A 23,414-nucleotide genomic window follows, 5' to 3' on the forward strand; every position below is an offset into this window, starting at 1 on the left:
TTATTTTTTTTAGTTTAACTTGGAAATCTAAAAGTTTACATTCCAATTACAATGTTAAAATATATGCAAAATACGTGTTTATTGCATTTGAAAAGCATTATATGTTATATATACTTATATAAGTAAAATATTTTTATGTGTTATCATTACGTCAGTGGTGAATTTGTTGTCAATAATAGTGTTTATTGGCAAAAAATTTGTAGGTCAGCATATCGTCCAGCAAAATGTGTTATCGAGCTACGCAACCCATAAAGATTGCACCGATAAAATAATCCGCAGATATGTTATGAGTCATTGGACAATGTGACATGACAATTACATGGTCTCCATTGTCCAGTCAACATCTTGAGCAACCTGTCGTCCACTCACAGCTATCTCAATCAAATTCAGCTGTGGGCCGAAGCACAGAGCCCACCCTGTGTTTAAACAAGAGGTTTCATTTGCATACAATGTCAGCCATTATCCTTCCATCAAGAAGGAACCGTCCCCGAAGTGACGGCGGTGGCACAGTTGCTGCCTCGTTATTCAGTCCAGTTGATTCCAACAAAGAGATACAGTGTGGCTGTCAGAAAGAAGGTCTTTGTTCTGCCCCCACCGCCGTGTTCAGTGCTTGTCTGCCATGCTGGTTCAGACTTAGAAAAGCCATATGGAACAGATGGGCAGCAGTGTCTTGTAAACCCAGCAGACTTCCCTGGCTGTCTTCCCTTATTCTGTACCACTTAGTCTCATGCTGGGTTTACTCTTGACAGACCCCTCTGCTCGCATACATACCCTGGTTTTTTGTGTCTACAGCATTTAAGTTGACCAGATTCTAAATGAAAAAAATACATAGCAATGACAGTTCTGTGAATTTCTTATCTACAGTGAGAGGTTGAAACTAATTTGTCTTTTTTGTTTGTTTCTTGTCTCAGATTCAGCTGCTGATTGAGATAATCTGGCCTCTCTTCATCTTCTTCATCCTCATCTCAGTTCGGATACACTATCCACCCTACGAGCAGCACGAATGTAAGAAATAAACAACAATAAAATCATATTTGATAGTGATTACATCAGGGGTCACCAACCTTCTGGAAACCAAGAGCTACTTCTTGGGTACTGATTAATGCGAAGGGCTACAAGTTTGATACACACTTAAATACATTGCCAGAAATAGCCAATTTGCTCAATTTACCTTTAATATATATATATATATATATATATATATATATATATATATATATATATATATATATATATATATATATATGTAGGTGTGGGAAAAATCACAAGACTACTTCATCTCTACAGAACTGTTTCATGAGGGGTTCCCTCAATCATCAGGAGATAGTACCAGTGTAGTACCAGATAGTACCAGAGATAAAATCTCCTGATGATTGAGGGAACCCCTCATGAAACAGTTCTGTAGAGATGAAGTAGTCTTATGATTTTTCCCACACCTGCATATTGCGCTCTACCACGGTATCGAGCACTATTCTCTGGATAATCCAATCAAGACATATATATATATATATATATATATATATATATATATATATATATATATATATATATAAATGGGTATTTCTGTCTGTCATTCCGTCGTACATTTTTTTTCCTTTACGGAAGTTTTTTTTTCAGAGAATAAATGATGAAAAAAACACCTAATTGAACGGTTTAAAAGAGAAGAAAAGCGGGAAAAAAATTAAAATTAAATTTTGAAACATAGTTTATCTTCAATTTCGACTCTTTAAAATTCAACCGAAAAAAAAGAAGACAAAAACTAGCTGATTCGAATCTTTTTGAAAAAATTAAAAAAAGAATTTATGGAACATCGTTAGTCATTTTTCCTGATTAAGATTAATTTTAGACTTTTCATGACATGTTTTAAATAGGTTAAAACCCAATCTGCACTTTGGTATAATATATAACAAATTGGACCAAGCTATACTTCTAACAAAGACGAATCATAATTTCTTCTAGATTTTCCAGAACAAAAATTTTAAAAGAAATTCAAAAAACTTTGAAATAAGATTTACATTTGATTTTACAGATTTTCTAGATTTGCCAGAATAGTTTTTTTGAATTTTAATCATAATAAGTTTGAAGAAATATTTCACAAATATTCTTCCTCGAAAAAAACAGAAGCTAAAATGAAGAATTAAATTAAAATGTATTTAATATTCTTTACAATAAAAAAAAAATACTTGAACATTGATTTAAATTGTCAGGAAAGAAGAGGAAAGAATATAAAAGGTAAAAAGGTTTTTGTGTTTAAAAATCCTAAAATCATTTTTAAGGTTGTATTTTTTCTCTAAAATTGTCTTTCTGAAAGTTATAAGAAGCAAAGTGAAAAAATTAATGAATTTATTTAAACAAGTGAAGACTAACTCTTTAAAATATTTTCTTTGATTTTCAAATTCTATTTGAGTTTTGTCTCTTTTAGAATTAAAAATGTCGAGCACAGTGAGACCAGCTTAATAGTAAATAAATAAAATTGAAAAAAATAGAGGCTGTTCACTGGTAAGTGCTGCTATTTGAGCTATTTTTAGAACAGGCCAGCGGCGACTCATCTGGTCCTTACGGGCTACCTGGTGCCCGCGGGCACCGCGTTGGTGACCCCAGGATACATCCTTGCTCAACATTTAGTACATATTGCAATCACTGTAAATGCATCAGTTACTAAAAGTTGAATATTACATTACCTCTTTGGTATATGGGCCACTCCATCAAATCGGTGCCACCAGCCTGTTGTACTATACCTCTCTCAACAGAACTTTCGGTAATTTTCAACAATAAATCTGGTATTACGCAAGATACCCTACTAAAATGTGTGTTAGTCTATCACAGGCAACTTTATTTCATTTTTTGACAAGTTTTCTAAGCCGAAGATGACTCATTTGAGTAAGAGGAGTAAGTTTTAACATAAAATTAGCAAATACATGACATAACTACATGTCATGTATCAGTGGTCCCCAAACTTTTTGTAGCTGCGGACAGGTCAAGGCTTGATAATTTGTCCCGCGGTCCGGTGGGGGATGGGGGTATTTTTATTTTTTTTCTTTGTCATGAAAAAGGGATGCTTTTGTCATGAAAAATGGAGGTTAAAAAAACTTATTGTAAGTGTTTCTTGTGTTTTTTATGTTGATTTAATTAAAAAAAAAAAAAATTAAAACATGAAAATAAAAAAAATAATTTAAAAAAATCCAATTTAATTAAAAAATTATTCTGCAGCCCGGTACCAATTGAGCCACGGCCCGGTGGTTGGGGACCAGTGTCATGTATGATAATGATACGTGACACAAAGCACATTACAGTGATTGAAGAAATAATTGTATTTTAGAAATAAAAAAATAACTTCAAACATAATTTGATATATATGTGTATATATGTATATGTATAAATGTATGTATACACAATATGTACGTATATCAAATTTAAGTTCACAGATATTTTTCTGTATGTATGTATGTGTTTTTTTGTGTGTGTGTATATGTATATATATATATATACATATATATATATATATGTATGTATGTATATATATATTTACAGTATACTGTATATATATATATATATACATATACTGTATATATAATAGATATATGTATATATATATGTGTATATATGTATGTATATTATATATGTATATATGTGTGTGCGTGTATATATATATATATATATATATATATATATATACATACATACATACCTGAGTGAACTTACCGGTACTTTTGGATTTCCTATGGCCTGCCATGGTTCTGAATGATGCAATGTCCTGTGGCCCACGTGACTTGTTAAACAATTTTTTTAGAGAGGCAATAATGTGTCAGTGTAGCAGGACTGAGTTAAACCCCAGATACTTATTTATTCTTATAAAAATTCAAAGAGGGAATTACCTGGACGGGAAATATTTTTGGGCTTGTTAACTCATTTTTAAAATATATTTTTCAAAGAAATTTAAGTTAAATTATAGTTGGTATAAAGTGTAAAACAAATGTGTAAGAATATATATATATATATATATATATATATACAATAAGTCAGGTGTACCCTGCCTTCCGCCCGAATGCAGTTGAGATAGGCTCCAGCCACCCCTGCAATCTCGAGAGGGACAAACGGTAGAAAATGGTTGGATGGATGGATGGATAATATATTTTATTGTAAAATGTTATTTTAGTGAGTAGCAACAGGTAAAAAAATGTCGTGCTTAATGTACTTTAACCAGTTTTATTTAATATGCAATCAGAGCAATGTGTATGACACTTGGTGTCATACAAAACAATATTTTACAGTCGATTCAATCAGACATTTAAAGGTTTTTTATTTCTGAGGATGCAAATTCTGTACAGTATATGCAATGTTTACTATTTCTTGTAAGAGTTTTCTGTGTATAAAGTTGAGAAATACCGATAGTTTGCACATTTTCTTGGAAAAAAACAACATGTGAGTCATTCTTTGCATGTTATCACAAGGGGATCTTTTGGATTTGTCAATATTTGCTTGGACTACTGGGACAGGTGGTGAGATGTTTAGGAAAATGCAAACAACTGAACTCGTTTTACAGCTTAAGCCGCATCCCGACTCAATGGACTTACAACTTTCAGATTTGTATGGCTTTTTGATAAATGGATGTTATATAGTTAAAATCAAACTGCAATTTTACTCATGGGATCCAAGTTACATCGGAGATGTATTACTGAAGAAAAAGTGTAAGATGGTAGCTACCTCAGTAGATTGCAGCAGCAATAAAGTTAGCTGATAAATGTCCTTTCAATTGTAAAGTCAAGGCCACATATGTGAGATAAAACAGTCAGACTTTTTTGTATAAATATCCATCCATCCATCCATCCATCTTCTTCCGCTTAGCCGAGGTCGGGTCGCGGGGGCAACAACCTTAGCAGGGAAACCCTGACTTCCCTTTTCCCAGCCACTTCGTATAGCTCTTCCCGGGGGATCCCGAGGCGTTCCCAGGCCAGCCGGGAGACATAGTCTTCCCAACGTGTCCTGGGTCTTCCCCGTGGCCTCCTACCGGTTGGACGTGCCCTAAACACCTCCCTAGGGAGGCGTTCGGGTGGCATCCTGACCAGATGCCCGAACCACCTCATCTGGCTCCTCTCGATGTGGAGGAGCAGCGGCTTTACTTTGAGTTCCTCCCGGACTGCAGAGCTTCTCACCCTATCTCTAAGGGAGAGCCCCGCCACACGGCGGAGGAAACTCATTTCGGTCGCTTGTACCCGTGATCTTATCCTTTCGGTCATGACCCAAAGCTCATGACCATAGGTGAGGATGGGAACGTAGATCGACCGGTAAATTGAGAGCTTTGCCTTCCGGCTCAGCTCCTTCTTCACCACAACGGATCGGTACAACGTCCGCATTACTGAAGACGCCGCACCGATCCGCCTGTCGATCTCACGATCCACTCTTCCCCCACTCGTGAACAAGACTCCTAGGTACTTGAACTCCTCCACTTGGGGCAGGGTCTCCTCCCCAACCCGGAGATGGCATTCCACCCTTTTCCGGGCGAGAACCATGGACTTGGACTTGGAGGTGCTGATTCTCATTCCGGTCGCTTCACACTCGGCTGCAAACCGATCCAGCGAGAGCTGAAGATCCCGGTCAGATGAAGCCATCAGGACCACATCATCTGCAAAAAGCAGAGACCTAATCCTGCGGTCACCAAACCGGAACCCCTCAACGCCTTGACTGCGCCTAGAAATTCTGTCCATAAAAGTTATGAACAGAATCGGTGACAAAGGACAGCCTTGGCGGAGTCCAACTCTCACTGGAAACGTGTTCGACTTACTGCCGGCAATGTGGACCAAGCTCTGGCACTGATCATACAGGGAACGGACCGCCACAATAAGACAGTCCGATACCCCATACTCGCTGAGCACTCCCCACAGGACTTCCCGAGGGACACGGTCGAATGCCTTCTCCAAGTCCACAAAGCACATGTAGACTGGTTGGGCAAACTCCCATGCACCCTCAAGAACCCTGCCGAGAGTATAGAGCTGGTCCACAGTTCCACGACCAGGACGAAAACCACACTGTTCCTCCTGAATCCGAGGTTCGACTATCCGGCGTAGCCTCCTCTCCAGTACACCTGAATAAACCTTACCGGGAAGGCTGAGGAGTGTGATCCCACGATAGTTGGAACACACCCTCCGGTCCCCCTTCTTAAAGAGAGGAACCACCACCCCGGTCTGCCAATCCAGAGGTACCGCCCCCGATGTCCACGCGATGCTGCAGAGTCTGCAGAGTATAAATATTCCTACAAAAGCAATTCATTGATTTGAATGGATTCCAGTTCAGCAAAAACATTTATTCATTTTTAAATTTGTCATTTTGCATTAAAATGTGCAGTGAAAGAGAAAAGGCAATATACATTTGTTTCCTGTTGTGAAGATGTATTGCAAACAGTGTCAACAATATATTTGAGATTTAGGTTGGAACAAGAGCAGAATGGCTTTTGCTATAGGAATGATTAAATTATTTTTTCCACGTCTTACCCTTCTTGATGAAATTCATACCCAAAAAACTAATCATGGCGTTTTATGCCCAACTTCACAGGCCATTTCCCTAACAAGGCCTTGCCTTCAGCGGGCACCCTGCCTTGGGTACAAGGAATCATCTGTAATGCCAACAACCCCTGCTTCCGGAACCCAACCCCTGGAGAGAGCCCCGGGGTTGTGGGCAACTTTAACGATTCGATGTGAGTGAGAAATATAACCTTCTTTTACATTTATGCAGTACCTTGATCATTGTTTTGTGTGTATAAAACCAAATCAACACTCTATTTTCATGTAAAAAGAGGAATGAGATCATTATTTAACAATATGTTACTGCTTGCTCTGCTTCATCCTGAAACTTCTAATATTTTCGGGTTAACATATTTAGATGTATCTTTGTAAATGCTTTGTTTTTTAATACATTGCTGTGGCATTTTTGTGTATTGTTTCAATTTCAATTACAAATTGATAATTAATGGATTTATTGATTAATTACATGGTCTGTTTGCAACTTGCGCACAGTTAAATTTTTTAAACCAACAAATTTGCGCTGCCTAATGGTAAAAATGTTTTAATCAAATTAATCACACTTTTTAATTTGGATTAATGTTGATAATTATCACAGGTTATTACTCAAATTCGTTAAATTAACAAAAAAATGTCTGTCTGACATTTTAACGATAAAATTATTCAACTATAGCTGTGGTTCTCAAATGGGGGTACCTGAAGGTATGCCAAGGGGTACGTGAGATTTTTTTTAAATATTCTAAAAATAGCAACAATTCAACAATCCTTTATAAATATATTTATTGAATAATACTTCAACAAAATATGAATGTATGTTTAAATCAGGGGTTCCGAACTAATTTTAGCTCAGCGGCAGCATTGAAGAAAATGCATGTGGGCCAGAAGGTTAAAATCATGGCATAATAACTTAAAAATACAACTACAACAACTTCAGATCGTTTTGGGTTTTTTTTTTGCCAAAATACAACAAGCACATTCTGAAAATGTACATTTCAGAAATAATCGTGTTGTCAAAACACTTCAAGTTAGTGAAAAAACTCTGAGGAAAAAAATGTGCAGTTTCAAAAACACAATGAAGAACACAATGAACTTAAGACTTTACCTCAGTATATAAGTTCATAAACTGTGAAAAGAAATGCAATATTCATTGTTGCCAGCTAGATTTTCTGTGGACATGTTCCATAAATATTGATGTTAAAGATTTCTTTTTTTGTGAAGAAATGTTTAGAATTAAGTTCATGAATCCAGATGGATCTCCTTTACAATCCCCAAAGAGGGCACTTTAAGTTGATGATTACTTCTATGTGTAGAAATCTTTATTTATAATTGAATCACTTGTTTATTTTTCAACAAGTTTTTACTTTTTTTTTTTTTTTTTTCCAAATAGTTAAAAAATACCACTACAAATCAGCAATATTGCACCGTTATACAATTTAATAAATCAGAAACTGATGACATAGTGCTGTATTTTACTTCTTTATCTCCTTTTTTCAACCAAAAATGCTTTGCTCTGATTAGGGGGTACTTGAATTAAAAAAAATGTTCACAGGCGGTACATCACTGAAAAAAGGTTAAGAACCACTGAACTATAGCTAACATTAGCAGCTAAACTCTGCCAAATCGCTACCATCAACTGACAACACACAAAGCCAATTCGCATGTGTGCTGTTCTGTAGGCATAGTTTACGTCAGGGGTGCCCATTACGTCGATCGCGAGCTACCAGTCGACCGCGGGGGGTGTGTCAGTCGATCTCCAGCCAGGCTTTTAAAAAAAATAGACCTAAAAATTAGTGATCATCAATCTTCGCCAAGACGTCACTTAAATGACGTTCACGGTACCGGAGGGTCTTGTGAGATGACGCTGGCTGCTGCAAGATCATTATTATGAAAATATGACCGAGAGGAAGGCGAGAAACACTTTTTATTTCAACAGACTCTCGCGCCGTACCTTCCGTCAAAACTCTAAAGGCCGACTGCACATTTCCTATCTTCACAATAAAAGCCCTGCTTCATGCTGCCTGCGCTAACTAAATACAGAGTCTCGGAAAACTGGCGTGCACAAGCGATCCCTCAGAAAGCTGGCGTGCACATCACTTGTGCACGCCAGCTTTCCGAGACTCTTATTTTGTTAGCGCAGGCAGCATGAAGCAGGGCTTTTATTGTGAAGATAGGAAATGTGCAGTCGGCCTTTAGAGTTTTGACGGAAGGGACGGCGCGAAAGTCTGTTGAAATAAAAAGTGTTTCTCGCCTTCCTCTCTGTCATTTTTTCATAATAATGAACTGGCAGCAGCCAGCGTCATCTCACAAGACCCTCGGGTGCCGTGAATGTCAATCAAGCAAGCTACGGAATTTGCCGCCAATGTTTTTCTTGTAAAGTGTATGGAAGCTGGATGAATTAGATGCCAAAAACCAACCACTTTCATGTGGTATTGTACAGAAAGGACAACTTTTTTTCTCCATTTGAAAATGTGGGTGTTATCATCATTACTGTCTGATTCCAATCAATGCAAGTCATCAGAATCAGGTAATACACCAACTTATATTCTTGTCTTTGTGAAAGAAAGACATCTATATGTGTTACACATGCTTGTATTATCATTGAACACATTTAACTTGTTTACAAAAATGGCTCTTTCATAAATAAATACATATAAATGATATATATAAATGAGGTAGATCCCCTCGAGTTGGTCAATTGAAAAGTAGCTCGCCTGCAGAAAAAGTGTGGGCACCCCTGGTTTACGTTATTACGTGCTAAAAGCAGGAAGAGGGCAAGACTAATGCTAACAACACTTTGAAACTTTTGCACCCTCAAGGCAGCTATGTAAAGATTGCAAACAGACCCTTTACTCAATAATATATTTATTAAGAATTCGACTATTAGTGTATATCTCACTGGGCTTGGGTGTGTTTCCAGAATCTCCCGACTCTTTAATGATGCCAAGAAGATCCTGTTGTACACCCAGAATGATAAAAGCTACGAGGGCTACCGTGGGCTCCTGAGGGCCCTCCACAAGTTGCAGAAGAACACCGCCCGTAAGGACTCCGAATTCTAATTGACCACCGAACTGTTTAGTTCACTGTTATGCTTGTTTTGATGCACAATATGAGGGAAGGAAACACTGCTACACAACCTTAAACACAGCAAGGTGTCTCATTCGCGCATCAGCATCCACTTCATTTCCATCTACTAGGGGTTTACCGATACAACTACACTTCCGACACAATACTGATTTTGGAGCCCTGAGTATTGGCCGATACGATATCAACAAGAATCACAATGCACACTTTTATTGTTTCGTAGTGTGGAATGTTGGAAAAGGCTTGGTCAACTGAACGATGACAGGTATGAAAAACACGAGCCTTATAAAAAAAACATATGCTGTGTTTAATTTGAAATGGAGTGGTAATTAGTAGAGATAAAATTGGACTGCCAATATTATCGGCCGATAAATGCTATTAAATTGTAAAATCGGAAATTATATGTTTCAAAGTTATCGGTTTCAAAAAGTAAAATTTGTGACTTTTTAAAACGCTGCTGTACGAAGCGGTACACGGACGTAGGGAAAAGTACAGAGCACCAATGAACCTTGAAGGCACGGCCTTTGCGTGGCAGACCAATCCCATAATATCTACGGCTTTTCACACACACAAGTGAATGCAACGCATACTTGGTCAACAGCCATACAGGTCACACTGAGGGTGGCCGTATAAACAACTTTAACACTGTTACAAATATGCGCCACACTGTGAACCCACACCAAACAAGAATGACAAACACATTTCGGGAGAACATCCGCACCGTAACACAACAGAAAAAATACCCAGAAACCCTTGCAGCACTAACTCTTCCTGGACGCTACAATATACACCCCCCGCTATCCCTCCCCCTGACCTCAACCCCGCTTACCACAACCTCCTCATGCTCTCTCAGGGAGATAATGTCCCAAATTCCAAGCTGCTGTTTTGAGGCATGTTAAAAAAAATAATGCACTTTGTGACTTCAATAATAAATATATAAATATGACAGTGCCATGTGCCAAAATTAGGCATAATAATGTGTTAATTCCACGACTGCGTATATATATATATATCGGTATCAGTTGATCAGTTGATATCGGTATCGGTAATTAAGAGTTGAACAAGATCAGATATCGGCAAAAAAGCCATTATCGGACATCTCTAGTAATTAGTGCTTTTAGCTGCACCGAGTGGTCGCAATCGTTTATTAAGTTAGGCTTATGAATCATGACGCAGTAAGTTAATGATTCAGACATGTTTGTTAGTGGACACTTATAGAGACTGTATCTGCAAGTAATATGCAACTATGTATTTTTTTATAGTTCTTTATATTGACAAATGTTTTGTTGTGGACTGCAATGTTGTTCAATTAAGGACAGTTATTAGGTATGCCTAGCTTGTGTGCTATTGTGTGCTTAGCTGTTGTGTAGCTGCTACCTCTTAATAGCCTACAATATTTACATTTTGTATTGAATTCACTATAATACAGGAATTATTGGAGGACACTGAGATATTAACTGAATGTCCAACTTGGCAGAAATGAAGTTGCTTCAGGACGGCTTATACCGAAGCTTTTAAATGCAAGCCAATGTCATTTGATACTTGTTTTTTTGTCTGATATTGCATCAATATCATTATCGGATCCGGACACCCCTCCTACTTGGATTATTTATAATCGTTTACAAAAGTGTAAAGCTTATTAATCGGGATATTTAACCCCTTCTGGAAGCAAACACGATGAATTGTTACTTGATGCATATCATGCAGTCGCTTAGACCAGTGGTCCCCAACCACCGGGCCGCAGAAGAATTTTTTATTAAAAATATATATATATATATATATATTTTTTTTCTTTTTTTAAATTAAATCAACATAAAAAACACAATATACACTTACTATTAGTGCACCAACCACAAAAACGTCCCCTTTTCATGACAAAGAAAAAAAAAAAAAAAAAAGGACCCCCCCCCCGGGCCGCAGGACAAATTATTAAGCGTTGACCGATCCGCAGATACAAAAAGGTTGGGGACCACTGGCTTACACCAGTGGTTGTCAACCTTTTTTCAGTGATGTACCACCCTGTGAACATTTTTTTTAATTCAAGTACCCCCTAATCAGAGCAAAGCATTTTTGGTTCAAAAAAAGAGATAAAGAAGTAAAATACAGCACTATGTCATCAGTTTCTGATTTATTAAATTGCATAACAGCGCAAAATATTCCTCATTTGTAGTGGTCCTTCTTGAACTATTTAGAAAAAAACTAGTGATTCAATCATAAATAAAGATTTCTACACATAAAAGTAATCATCAACTTAAAGTGCCCTCTTTGGAGATTGTAATAGGGATCCATCTGGATTCATGAACTTAATTCTAAAAATGTCTTTACGAAAGAAGAAATCTTTAACATCAGTATTTATGGAACATGTCCACCAAAAAATCTAGCTGTCAACACTGAATATTGCATTGTTGCATTTCTTTTCACAGTTTATGAACTTACTTACATATTATTTAATAACTATATTTATAAAGGGTTATGCGTACCCCCATTTGAGAACCACTGGCTTAGACGGCACAGTTTTACTTTAGATCAAGCATTGCTGAGCAATAGATTTGTGCGTTGCCAAATGAAGCCAGTTGTAAAGGTCTGCAGGTTTTTCATCAAAGTCTCCAGAGCACATCTGAACATGTTATCGCTTTCTGGCAGCCTAAGGGGCCCCCCACCATCTCCCAGAAGTCATTGGGTGTTGCACTTCCTTATCTCTCTCATTGTGTGCCAGCAGAGGTGCAAGGCAGAAATCTTGCATATTTACCACACTGGAAATGATTGTATAATCGGTACACTAATCTGCACATTGTCCCAACTGGAATGTTGCCCCTTCCTGGCTCTGAGGGCGTACTTTAGAGCACACTGTTCAGACATTTTGAATTGTTGGGCAACATTTTGTAAGAGAGTGAGGGAAAAAAAGATCCACAGCCATGACCTCGGCTGCGGAGAAAGGTTGTGTTTCTAAAATAACGTCCTGTTGCCGACTTTACTGGGCAGACTCGGTGCAGACCGTTTCAAATTTAGGAATGAGTACGCCTCCCAGTCTGCAGTTCTGTAGAACCATTGAATGCTTGTTGAAAGACAAATCGTGAAGAAAAAGTCATCAATTTGTTTTTTAGAACCCATTGTAGCACAGTGAGTAGCCGAAACAAGATTTAAAAACAGACATAATTGGCTGGAATAAAACTTTATTTATATAGGACATTTAAACAACAATAACGTTTCCAAACTGCTGCACAGCCATGTTAAAAACAATTGTAAAAAAAATAAATAAATAAATAAAATAAAATAAAAAAAATATATACATGTATATATATATATATATATATATATATATATATTATGCTCCACCAATGACTGAATAAAAACAAAAAATAAATAAATACAAAACCAATAAAAACAATATAAAAACAAATATGATTAAAAACTATTTTAAAGGGTAAAATCAATTAAAACAGTAAAATAGAAATCAAAGTGTATAAAAAACACAGAGGACAACAGAGGACAGAGGACCACACAACTCACGTAGTGTTAAAAGCCAAAGAATAAAAGTGGGTCTTAAGACGAGACTTAAAACACTCCACTGTGGAAGCAGTTTAAACACGGAGCGGCAGAGTGTTCCAGAGCTTAGGGCCGACCACAGAGAAGGCCCTGTCTCCCCTGGTCTTAAGTCTGGTCTTGGGCACCACGAGCTGGAACTGGCTCTCGGACCTCAGAGTGCGCGCAGGAGTGTAAATTTGGATAAGGTCCGAGATATATTGAGGTGCCAGTCCATGTAAAGATTTAAAAACAAACAGCAATGTTTTAAAATCAATTCTAAAATGAACAGGGAGCCAGTGCAAACTCTGAAGAATTGGGGTTATATGCTGGCGTTTCCTGGCCCCTGTTAAAAGTCGTGCTGCCGCGTTCTGGACTAACTGCAACCGGGAGAGAGCTTTTTGGCTGATGCCAGCATAGAGTGCATTGCAGTAGTCCAGGCGACTGGAAATAAAAGCATGCACGACTTGTTCAAAAAGGTTAAAAGATAAAAACGGTTTAACCTTTACTAAAAGACGAAGGTGATAAAAACACGATTTTAAAACTAATCCAACACAAACAAGTGAGGATGTGGCACAAGAGCAAAAAAACAGTAGTAATATCATAACTAATTTGATTAAAAAACAAGCAAGAGTTTGTTTTATTTGTGTCGCTTTGCAACAGAAATAAGCCTCCAATACAAATGCCATCAGTTCAATTCATTTCCAAATTGAAAAAAACGGGTGCAATGCAATCTTGTTTGCACATTAGACCCTGAAGTGGAGTTTGGTCATTATGCAACTCAACAGAACAACAGAGGTTCTTGTTGTTTTTGGAAATCACCCGGTTTTTTTTTGTCCAGAATTACAGAACATCCTCATGCAATAGCTCTGCCAGGCAAAGCATACACCCTCAAAAGGACAATTGTACATTAATAGAAAATCACATTTTTTTATCAAAATAGTGATGTGTTTGTCTAAAGTGGGATTACTGTTGATATTGTCCTCTCTCTTAATCTGTGGACATTCTATAACTGGAACCCTTGCATGTTCTGTACATGTAATCATCATTGATTTCTAAATGCACAGTGTGAGGCGATCTTTGACCGCCGTGAAGGGATGCATTGATCTGGAAAAAGGAGCTGTTTAATGCTGGATGGAGAAAGCACACACAGCTCTACTGCAGACTATCGGCATTAGAGTTTGGATCAAAGAGGGGGACGCGCTCACGTGTCTGCTAACAATTGAGCAGCTCATGTGATTCTGAAAATAAAGGGAGAGTGGGAACGGCCATATTTCAATCAATCAATCAATGTTTACTTATATAGCCCTAAATCACTAGTGTCTCAAAGGGCTGCACAAACCACTACGACATCCTCGGTAGGCCCACATAAGGGCAAGGAAAACTCACACCCAGTGGGACGTCGGTGACAATGATGACTATGAGAACCTTGGAGAGGAGGAAAGCAATGGATGTCGAGCGGGTCTAACATGATACTGTGAAAGTTCAATCCATAATGGATCCAACACAGTCGCGAGAGTCCAGTCCAAAGCGGATCCAACACAGCAGCGAGAGTCCCGTTCACAGCGGAGCCAGCAGGAAACCATCCCAAGCGGAGGCGGATCAGCAGCGCAGAGATTTTCCCCAGCCGATACACAGGCGAGCAGTACATGGCCACCGGATCGGACCGGACCCCCTCCACAAGGGAGAGTGGGACATAGAAGAAAAAGAAAAGAAACGGCAGATCAACTGGTCTAAAAAGGGAGTCCATTTAAAGGCTAGAGTATACAAATGAGTTTTAAGGTGAGACTTAAATGCTTCTACTACATATTTAGCATATAACCGGAATGACACTTATTAGAGTGCAGACCTCCAACAAGGATTTTTTTGTCAACCTTCATTGATTCAAAGAAAAAGTCCTTGCAATGTTGGTATTTTCAGAACAGGCCTCTTTTAGCAGAAGCTGGTGTAATTGATTTCACTGCTCTTCGAGTTGTTAGGTTATAGCAGTGGTTCTCAAATGGGTGTACTTGAAGGTATGCCAAGTCACGTGAGATTTTTTTTAAATATTCTAAAAATAGCAAAAATTTAAAAATCCTTTCTAAATATGTTTGTTGAATAATACTTCAACAAAATATGAATCTAAGTTCATAAACTGTGAAAAGAAATGCAACAATGCAATATTCAGTTTTGACAGCTAGATTTTTTTGTGGACCTGTTCCATAAATATTGATGTTAAAGATTTCTTTTTTCGGGAAGAAATGTTTGGAATTATGTTCATGAATCCAGATGGATTTCTATTACAATCCCCAAAGAGGGCACTTTAAGTTGATGATTACTTCTATGTGTAGAAATCTTTATTTATAATTGAATCGCTTGTTTATTTTCCAACAAGTTTTTAGTTATTTTTATATATATTTTTTCCAAATAGTTCAAGAAAGACCACTACAAATGAGCAATATTTTGCACTGTTATACAATTTAATAAATCAGAAACTGATGACATAGTGCTGTATTTTACTTCTTTATCTCTTTTTTTCCTACCAAAAATGTTTTGCTCTGGTTAGGGGGTACTTGAAATAAAACAAATGTTCACAGGGGGTACATCACTGAAAGAAGGTTAAGAACCACTGGGTTATAGAATTGGCAGTTTGTGGTTCACAATAATAGCAGCCTGTTTATGGACCAGTTTTTGTCGTGACAAAAAAAAGCACCAGCTGTGTCAATCAGGGACGTGCACATGATTATAAAGGGGCAGAGGCTCAAAGTCAGAAAAGGGCAGGACATTTTTTTGGGTCCTTTACACAATATGGAAATTAATGTAAAATTAAATTTGCTAATAGGAAGCTAACTACTTAGCTGTGTGTCCTTTATAGGTAAAAGTTATTGCCATTTCTTTCGTGTCAACAAATTATTGTCATAATGGGTTAATTCACATTGTCATAGGCTTGGAAGACATGAAAAGCAACAAAACGCTGGTTTATTATTAGGCTATTTTTTGTTAAAGATAAGCACTTTAATATTGAACATTGAACAGTGCAATATTAACTTCTAAAAAAAAATAAAAAAAATAAATACCCAAATGGAAAAAACTTTAATGTGAAAATCTGTCCTTCTTCCCTTAACTTGATGAAAACACCATCAAGTTGTAACTTATGGTCTTTCTCACTTAATGCTCAGACTAAACAACTGAAACGCAATACAACTTTATATCTAAACCTCTACTGGGAGAGAAATGTGATCCGCCGTAAACACAGTGCATTTTATTTTGAAAATCAACCCGGTGTTTTATTTTGTATTTTGTACACTACTTCCTGTCCCGCACGATCCGCTCTGCTCGGTGCGGAATTGATGTGCCGTGCTCAATTGATGCGCCGTGCTCCGACGTCCGGCAAAAACAGAAGCTGGCACATTGAATAATAGAATAAGACTGCGTGTTTCTTAAATATTACCCATATTAGATGCTGAATAAGTGGACGGCGACTAGACCATAACTCACAGGTTCAAGTTGCTCCACTGTCACGTGTCCTCAGGGCGCAGTTGGCTCTCTGGCGGAAGCGCAGGCTCAAACAACCCGGTATTACAAGAAAACGTGGAGTTTTTGTACCGCGGTTTTTTTGTTTTGTTTTGTTTTGTTTTTTTACATCCCTAACAGGAATGTATGAATGTTGTCTGAAGAAAAAAAACAAAACTAAACAAAAAACAACACACACGAGGCAAAAAAGGGCAGGGGCTCAAGCACCCATAGGGCCCTACGTGTACACGTGCCAGCTGTCAATATTAATACAGAGCTCGGCCCTTGCAATTTTCAGTCTTCAAGCTTGACTTGGGCTCAAGAAAAATTCTGATCCTGATAACGCACAGAATTTCAACCACTTAGACACTCTTGCGCAGATTAGATAAAAGAAAGACCTGGAATGGGCTCTTGCATTCTTGGCTGACTGCACAACACTACATTTTAATGAGGTTTTAGCATCTATTTTGCTCTGTCCTCAAGGGTCTTTGTACGCCATGTGCCAATGGAGGCCTTTTTGTTCTGCTGGGATGCTGATTAGACCCTATTAGCACTCCATGGAGAGTCACCTCAGGAGAGTTCAGGTCACACATAGACACACTGGTGCACGATTTAAAACACACTGCGCTCATGCAGCCATACCATGTAGTTCTCTCTCACTTCCTCCCCTCAGGATGTTCACTTGTGCGTCAAAACTCTTGTTGAATGTGTGTGCGTCAGACAGGAAGAAACCATGTGGCTGCATCTAGAGCAAAGCGGAATGGCCCTAAGTAGCCTCAACCGAAGCGGGGGAGCTCAATGTGTGTGTGCAATCACAGAATTTGAGTTAGGATGTTTAGAGGAATGTTTGGACATCCTTGAAATTTAGAACAGGAACTGAAAGTCATCCAGAGTTGCAAAACAAACAAGTACTTAAGGCCTACTGAAATGAGATGTTCTTATTTAAACGGGGATAGCAGGTCCATTCTATGGGTCATACTTGATCATTTCGCGATATTGCCATATTTTTGCTGAAAGGATTTAGTAGAGAATATCCACGATAAAGTTCGCAACTTTCGGTGCTAGCAGAAAAGCCCTGCTTCTACCGGAAGTCGCAGACGATGACGTCAAATGTTGAAGGCTCCTCACATTGTTTTTAATGGGAGCCTCCAACAAAAAGTGCTATTCAAACCGAGAAAACGACAATTTCCACATTAATTTGAGTGAGGATGAAAGATTCCTGTTTGAGGATATTGATAGCGACGGACTAGAAAAAAAAAAAAAAAAACAGGTTAAAAAAAAAAAACGCGTTTTAGTGAGTTTAATAGTACCTGATAGTCGGAAGGGTGTATCCACGGGTGTCTTGACGCGCAGTGTCTCGGGGGAGTCGACGACAGCTATGAACGGCACAAGCTCAGCTTTTCTCCGGTAAGAACTGACTTTTTAACCACAATTTTCTAACCGAAACCTGCTGGTTGACATTTGGTAGGGATCCATGTCCTCTTGACCGCGCTCTGATCCATATGAAAGTTTCACCTCCAGGAATTTTAAACAAGGAATCACCGTGTGTTTGTGTGGCTAAAGGCTAAAGCTTCCCAACTCCATCTTTCTACTGTGACTTCTCCAATATTAATTGAACAAATTGCAAAAGATTCAGCAACACAGATCTTCAAAATACTGTATAATTATGCGGTTAAAGCAGACGACTTTTAGCTGTGTGTGTGCGCAGCGCTCATACTTCCTAAAAACCCGTGACATCTTGCGTACATGTCATTACACGACGTTTCCAAGACGAAACTCCCGGGAAATTTAAAATTGCAATTTATTAAACTAAAAAGGCCGTATTGGCATGTGTTGCAATGTTAATATTTCATCATTGATATATAAACTATCAGACTGCGTGGTGGGTAGTAGTGGGTTTCAGTAGGCCTTTAGGGACGGGTACCAAATTTTGCACTTTTACAGCGTGGACTAAATTATGTTGCGACTACCCTGTATCGATTCACGTAAAATCAAACTTATGCTGCACGTAACGTCCCACATCCAATGGCAGACTCGGCCGTCTTAAACACTAGTATCGAGCGTACAGTAAGGCTCCACTCTTTAAAATGCACTAGCTCGATGCTTACTTACGTTGGATTTGCCGTAGTAATGCTACAGATTAGCATTAGCGATTTTACATGACAATTTAAACATCTCCAAATTTGGTCACGAAAACTACAACTAACATAGTCGTTACAATCAAACAGCTGGTATGTAATAGTTACAATTCTTACAGTACAAACCCTTTTTAGGGAGCAACCAAACACGAGTCCATACACTACTGCCATCTAACTAACGTCTTGGAATTGCCGATATCCATCTATCCATCCATTTTCGACCGCTTATTTCCTTTGGGGTCGGGGGGGGGGGCGCTGGTGCCTATCTCAGCTACAACCGGGCGGAAGGCGGCGTACACCCTGGACAAGTCGCCACCTCGGCCGTCTTAAACACTAGTATCGAGCGTACAGTAAGGCTCCACTCTTTAAAATGCACTAGCTCGATGCTTCCTTATATTGGATTTGCTGTAGACATGCTACAGATTAGCATTAGCGATTTTACATGACAATTTAAACATCTCCAAAATTGGTCACGGAAACTACAACTAACACAGTCGTTAAATCAAACAGCTGGTATGTAATACAGTACAAACCCTTTTTAGGGAGCAACAAAACACGAGTCCATACACTACTGCCATCTGACTAGCGCCTTGGAATTGCCGATATCCATCCATCTTTCTTTTTCTACCGCTTATTTCCTTTGGGGTCGCAGGGGGCGCTGGTGCCTATCTCATCTACAACCGGGCGGAAGGCGGCGTACACCCTGGACAAGTCGCCATCTCGGCCGTCTTAAACACTAGTATCGAGCGTACAGTAAGGCTCCACTCTTTAAAATGCAGTCGCTCGATGCTTACTTATATTGGATTTGCTGTAGACACGCTACAGATTAGCATTAGCGATTTTACATGACAATTTAAACATCTCCAAAATTGGTCACGGAAACTACAACTAACACAGTCGTTAAATCAAACAGCTGGTATGTAATAGTTACAACTCTTACAGTACAAACCCTTTTTAGGGAGCAACAAAACACGAGTCCATACACTACTGCCATCTAACTAACGTCTTGGAATTGCCGATATCCATCCATCTTTCTTTTTCTACCGCTTATTTCCTTTGGGGTCGCGGGGGACGCTGGTGCCTATCTCAGCTACAACCGGGCAGAAGGCGGCGTACACCCTGGACAAGTCGCCACCTCGGCCATCTTAAACACTAGTATCGAGCGTACAGTAAGGCTCCACTCTTTAAAATGCACTCGCTCGATGCTTACTTATATTGGATTTGCTGTAGACATGCTACAGATTAGCATTAGCGATTTTACATGACAATTTAAACATCTCCAAAATTGGTCACGGAAACTACAACTAACACAGTCGTTAAATCAAACAGCTGGTATGTAATACAGTACAAACCCTTTTTAGGGAGCAACAAAACACGAGTCCATACACTACTGCCATCTGACTAGCGCCTTGGAATTGCCGATATCCATCCATCTTTCTTTTTCTACCGCTTATTTCCTTTGGGGTCGCAGGGGGCGCTGGTGCCTATCTCATCTACAACCGGGCGGAAGGCGGCGTACACCCTGGACAAGTCGCCATCTCGGCCGTCTTAAACACTAGTATCGAGCGTACAGTAAGGCTCCACTCTTTAAAATGCAGTCGCTCGATGCTTACTTATATTGGATTTGCTGTAGACACGCTACAGATTAGCATTAGCGATTTTACATGACAATTTAAACATCTCCAAAATTGGTCACGGAAACTACAACTAACACAGTCGTTAAATCAAACAGCTGGTATGTAATAGTTACAACTCTTACAGTACAAACCCTTTTTAGGGAGCAACAAAACACGAGTCCATACACTACTGCCATCTAACTAACGTCTTGGAATTGCCGATATCCATCCATCTTTCTTTTTCTACCGCTTATTTCCTTTGGGGTCGCGGGGGACGCTGGTGCCTATCTCAGCTACAACCGGGCAGAAGGCGGCGTACACCCTGGACAAGTCGCCACCTCGGCCATCTTAAACACTAGTATCGAGCGTACAGTAAGGCTCCACTCTTTAAAATGCACTCGCTCGATGCTTACTTATATTGGATTTGCTGTAGACATGCTACAGATTAGCATTAGCGATTTTACATGACAATTTAAACATCTCCAAAATTGGTCACGGAAACTACAACTAACACAGTCGTTAAATCAAACAGCTGGTATGTAATAGTTATAACTCTTACAGTACAAACCCTTTTTAGGGAGCAACAAAACACGAGTCCATACACTACTGCCATCTAACTAACATCTTGGAATTGCCGATATCCACCCATCTTTCTTTTTCTACCGCTTATTTCCTTTGGAGTCGCGGCGGGCGCTGGTGCCTATCTCAGCTACAACCGGGCGGAAGGTGGCGTACACCCTGCACAAGTCGCCACCTCGGCCGTCTTAAACACTAGTATCGAGCGTACAGTAAGGCTCCACTCTTTAAAATGCACTCGCTCGATGCTTACTTATATTGGATTTGCTGTAGACATGCTACAGATTAGCATTAGCGATTTTACATGACAATTTAAACATCTCCAAATTTGGTCACGAAAACTACAACTAACATAGTCGTTACAATCAAACAGCTGGTGTGTAGTAGTTACAATTCTTACAGTACAAACCCTTTTTAGGGAGCAACCAAACACGAGTCCATACACTACTGCCATCTAACTAACATCTTGGAATTGCCGATATCCATCTATCCATCCATTTTCGACCGCTTATTTCCTTTGGGGTCGCAGGGGGCGCTGGTGCCTATCTCAGCTACAACCGGGCGGAAGGCGGCGTACACCCTGGACAAGTCGCCACCTCGGCCGTCTTAAACACTAGTATCGAGCGTACAGTAAGGCTCCACTCTTTAAAATGCACTCGCTCGATGCTTACTTATATTGGATTTGCTGTAGACATGCTACAGATTAGCATTAGCGATTTTACATGGCAATGTTGTTACAATCAAACAGCTGGTATGTAATGGTTACAATTCTTACAGTACAATCCCTTTCTAGGGAGCAACAAAACATGAGACTCATCGTAACGCGCTGTAGTCCATACACTACTGCCATCCAACTAACGTCTTGGAATTGCCTATATCCATCCATCCATCCATCCATCCTTTTTCTACCGTTTATTGCCTTTGGGGTCGCAGGGGGCGCTGGTGCCTATCTCAGCTACAATCTGGCAGAAGGCCGTGTACACCCTGGACAAGTCGCCACCTCATTGCAGGGAATTGCCTATACTACATGCAAAATCTACTCTATAATACTTGCAAATGAGACTCATAAATGTGAGAAAACAACTGGACAGCACAATTATCATTATCAGCTCACTGTTAAATGTAAACAAAATATATACACTAATAGGCAATTTTGCCTATTTTACCACATGAAAATTGGTACCGTTGAGTCCCTGATTATATTGTAGTTTGTGGTGTTATGTCATAGGCAATATCATAGTATGCACAATAACATACAAGGTGTTTCAAAATGCTTACATTGCTGAAATGTTCAGTTCTGTCTTCCACTGCCTTGTTTTGAAATGACCACTGTTTGTACTCCTCTGTCCCTCCTTTGTATCAAAAGTAGGGCGTTTGTGCTTACTGTACATTGTTCTTGTCTTTTCGCTGCTAGGTTTCAAGCTGAAGGACTTTTTGAAAGATAACGAAACCCTCTCCCACTTCTTGCATCACAACGCCTCGCTTCCCCGTCACGCGCTGAAGCAGATCGTAGAGGCTGACGTCAATCTGGAAAAGGTAGAATATCACACTTGCTATTACCAAAATGTCAAAGCCCAACACAAAACAGTGGCTATTTGTTGTTCAAAGTGAACCATACCTGAATTAAACATACTGTAGTGCAGGGGTAGGGAACCTATGGCTCGCGAGCCAGATGTGGCTCTTTTGATGACTGCACCTGGCTCTCGGATAAATTTGAGCTAACACTGCTTAACACAATAAGTAATGACTAATTCCACTTGTAATCAAAGTGTTAAAAATAACGTTCAAAATATCAAATATGCTCATGCATTTGAATCCATCCATCCTTTTTTCTACCGCACTTTATTTATTAATATTTTTTTAGGGCTTGCCCTCCTGGGGGTTCTTCAGACCACCAAGCACCGACATGAAAGCCTGTTTCAGGGTTACGATATTTTTTTATTTTTCAATAAGTCTCTCAGATGCTTTCCAGCAATTGTCTTTTTCTCTTTCATTCTCGCTCGCACTCTGGCTCCAGCTCCAACCCTGTCTCTCCTCCTGGCTGTTGCTTATAACAGAGTGATTAGATAACAAGGCCCAGGTGGGCCATCCACGCACTTGTCGCTGATTTCGAGGCCGGTCCTGGCACACCCCCACTTCGCTGCAGGCCCGCAGGCCACGCCCCCTCCACAGTTAGCTTCAGAATATCAATGTTATTACAAAGAATAAGAGACCTATTATACTCCAGTAATGTTGGTCTTACTTAAAAATGCACGCGTTTAGGTGTGTTCAGTGTTGAAAAAAAATGATATGGCTCTTACGGAAACACATTTTAAAATATTCGGATTCTTGGCTCTCTCAGCCAAAAAGGTTGCCGACCCCTGCTGTAGTGTAAAGCCCTAAATGATAAATGGGTTGTACTTGTATAGCGCTTTTCTACCTTCAAGGTACTCAAAGCGCTTTGACACTACTTCCACATTCACCCATTCACACAC

At 39.3% G+C, this 23,414-nt stretch overlaps 1 protein-coding gene across 1 annotated transcript in view; it reads left to right on the top strand.

The window, feature by feature from the left end:
* The window catches only part of LOC133538706 (phospholipid-transporting ATPase ABCA1-like), a 114,451-nt gene that overhangs the window by 14,551 nt on the left and 76,486 nt on the right, over window positions 1-23,414 (top strand). The window contains exons 3-6 of the mRNA XM_061880420.1: window positions 912-1,005; window positions 6,550-6,691; window positions 9,433-9,551; window positions 22,355-22,476. Of these exons, the coding sequence (XP_061736404.1) occupies window positions 912-1,005; window positions 6,550-6,691; window positions 9,433-9,551; window positions 22,355-22,476 (477 nt within the window). The remainder of the gene's footprint in view (window positions 1-911; window positions 1,006-6,549; window positions 6,692-9,432; window positions 9,552-22,354; window positions 22,477-23,414) is intronic.

The sequence above is a fragment of the Nerophis ophidion genome, linkage group LG20 (genome assembly GCF_033978795.1).
Source record: "Nerophis ophidion isolate RoL-2023_Sa linkage group LG20, RoL_Noph_v1.0, whole genome shotgun sequence".
In the NCBI taxonomy this organism is placed as follows: domain Eukaryota; kingdom Metazoa; phylum Chordata; class Actinopteri; order Syngnathiformes; family Syngnathidae; genus Nerophis; species Nerophis ophidion.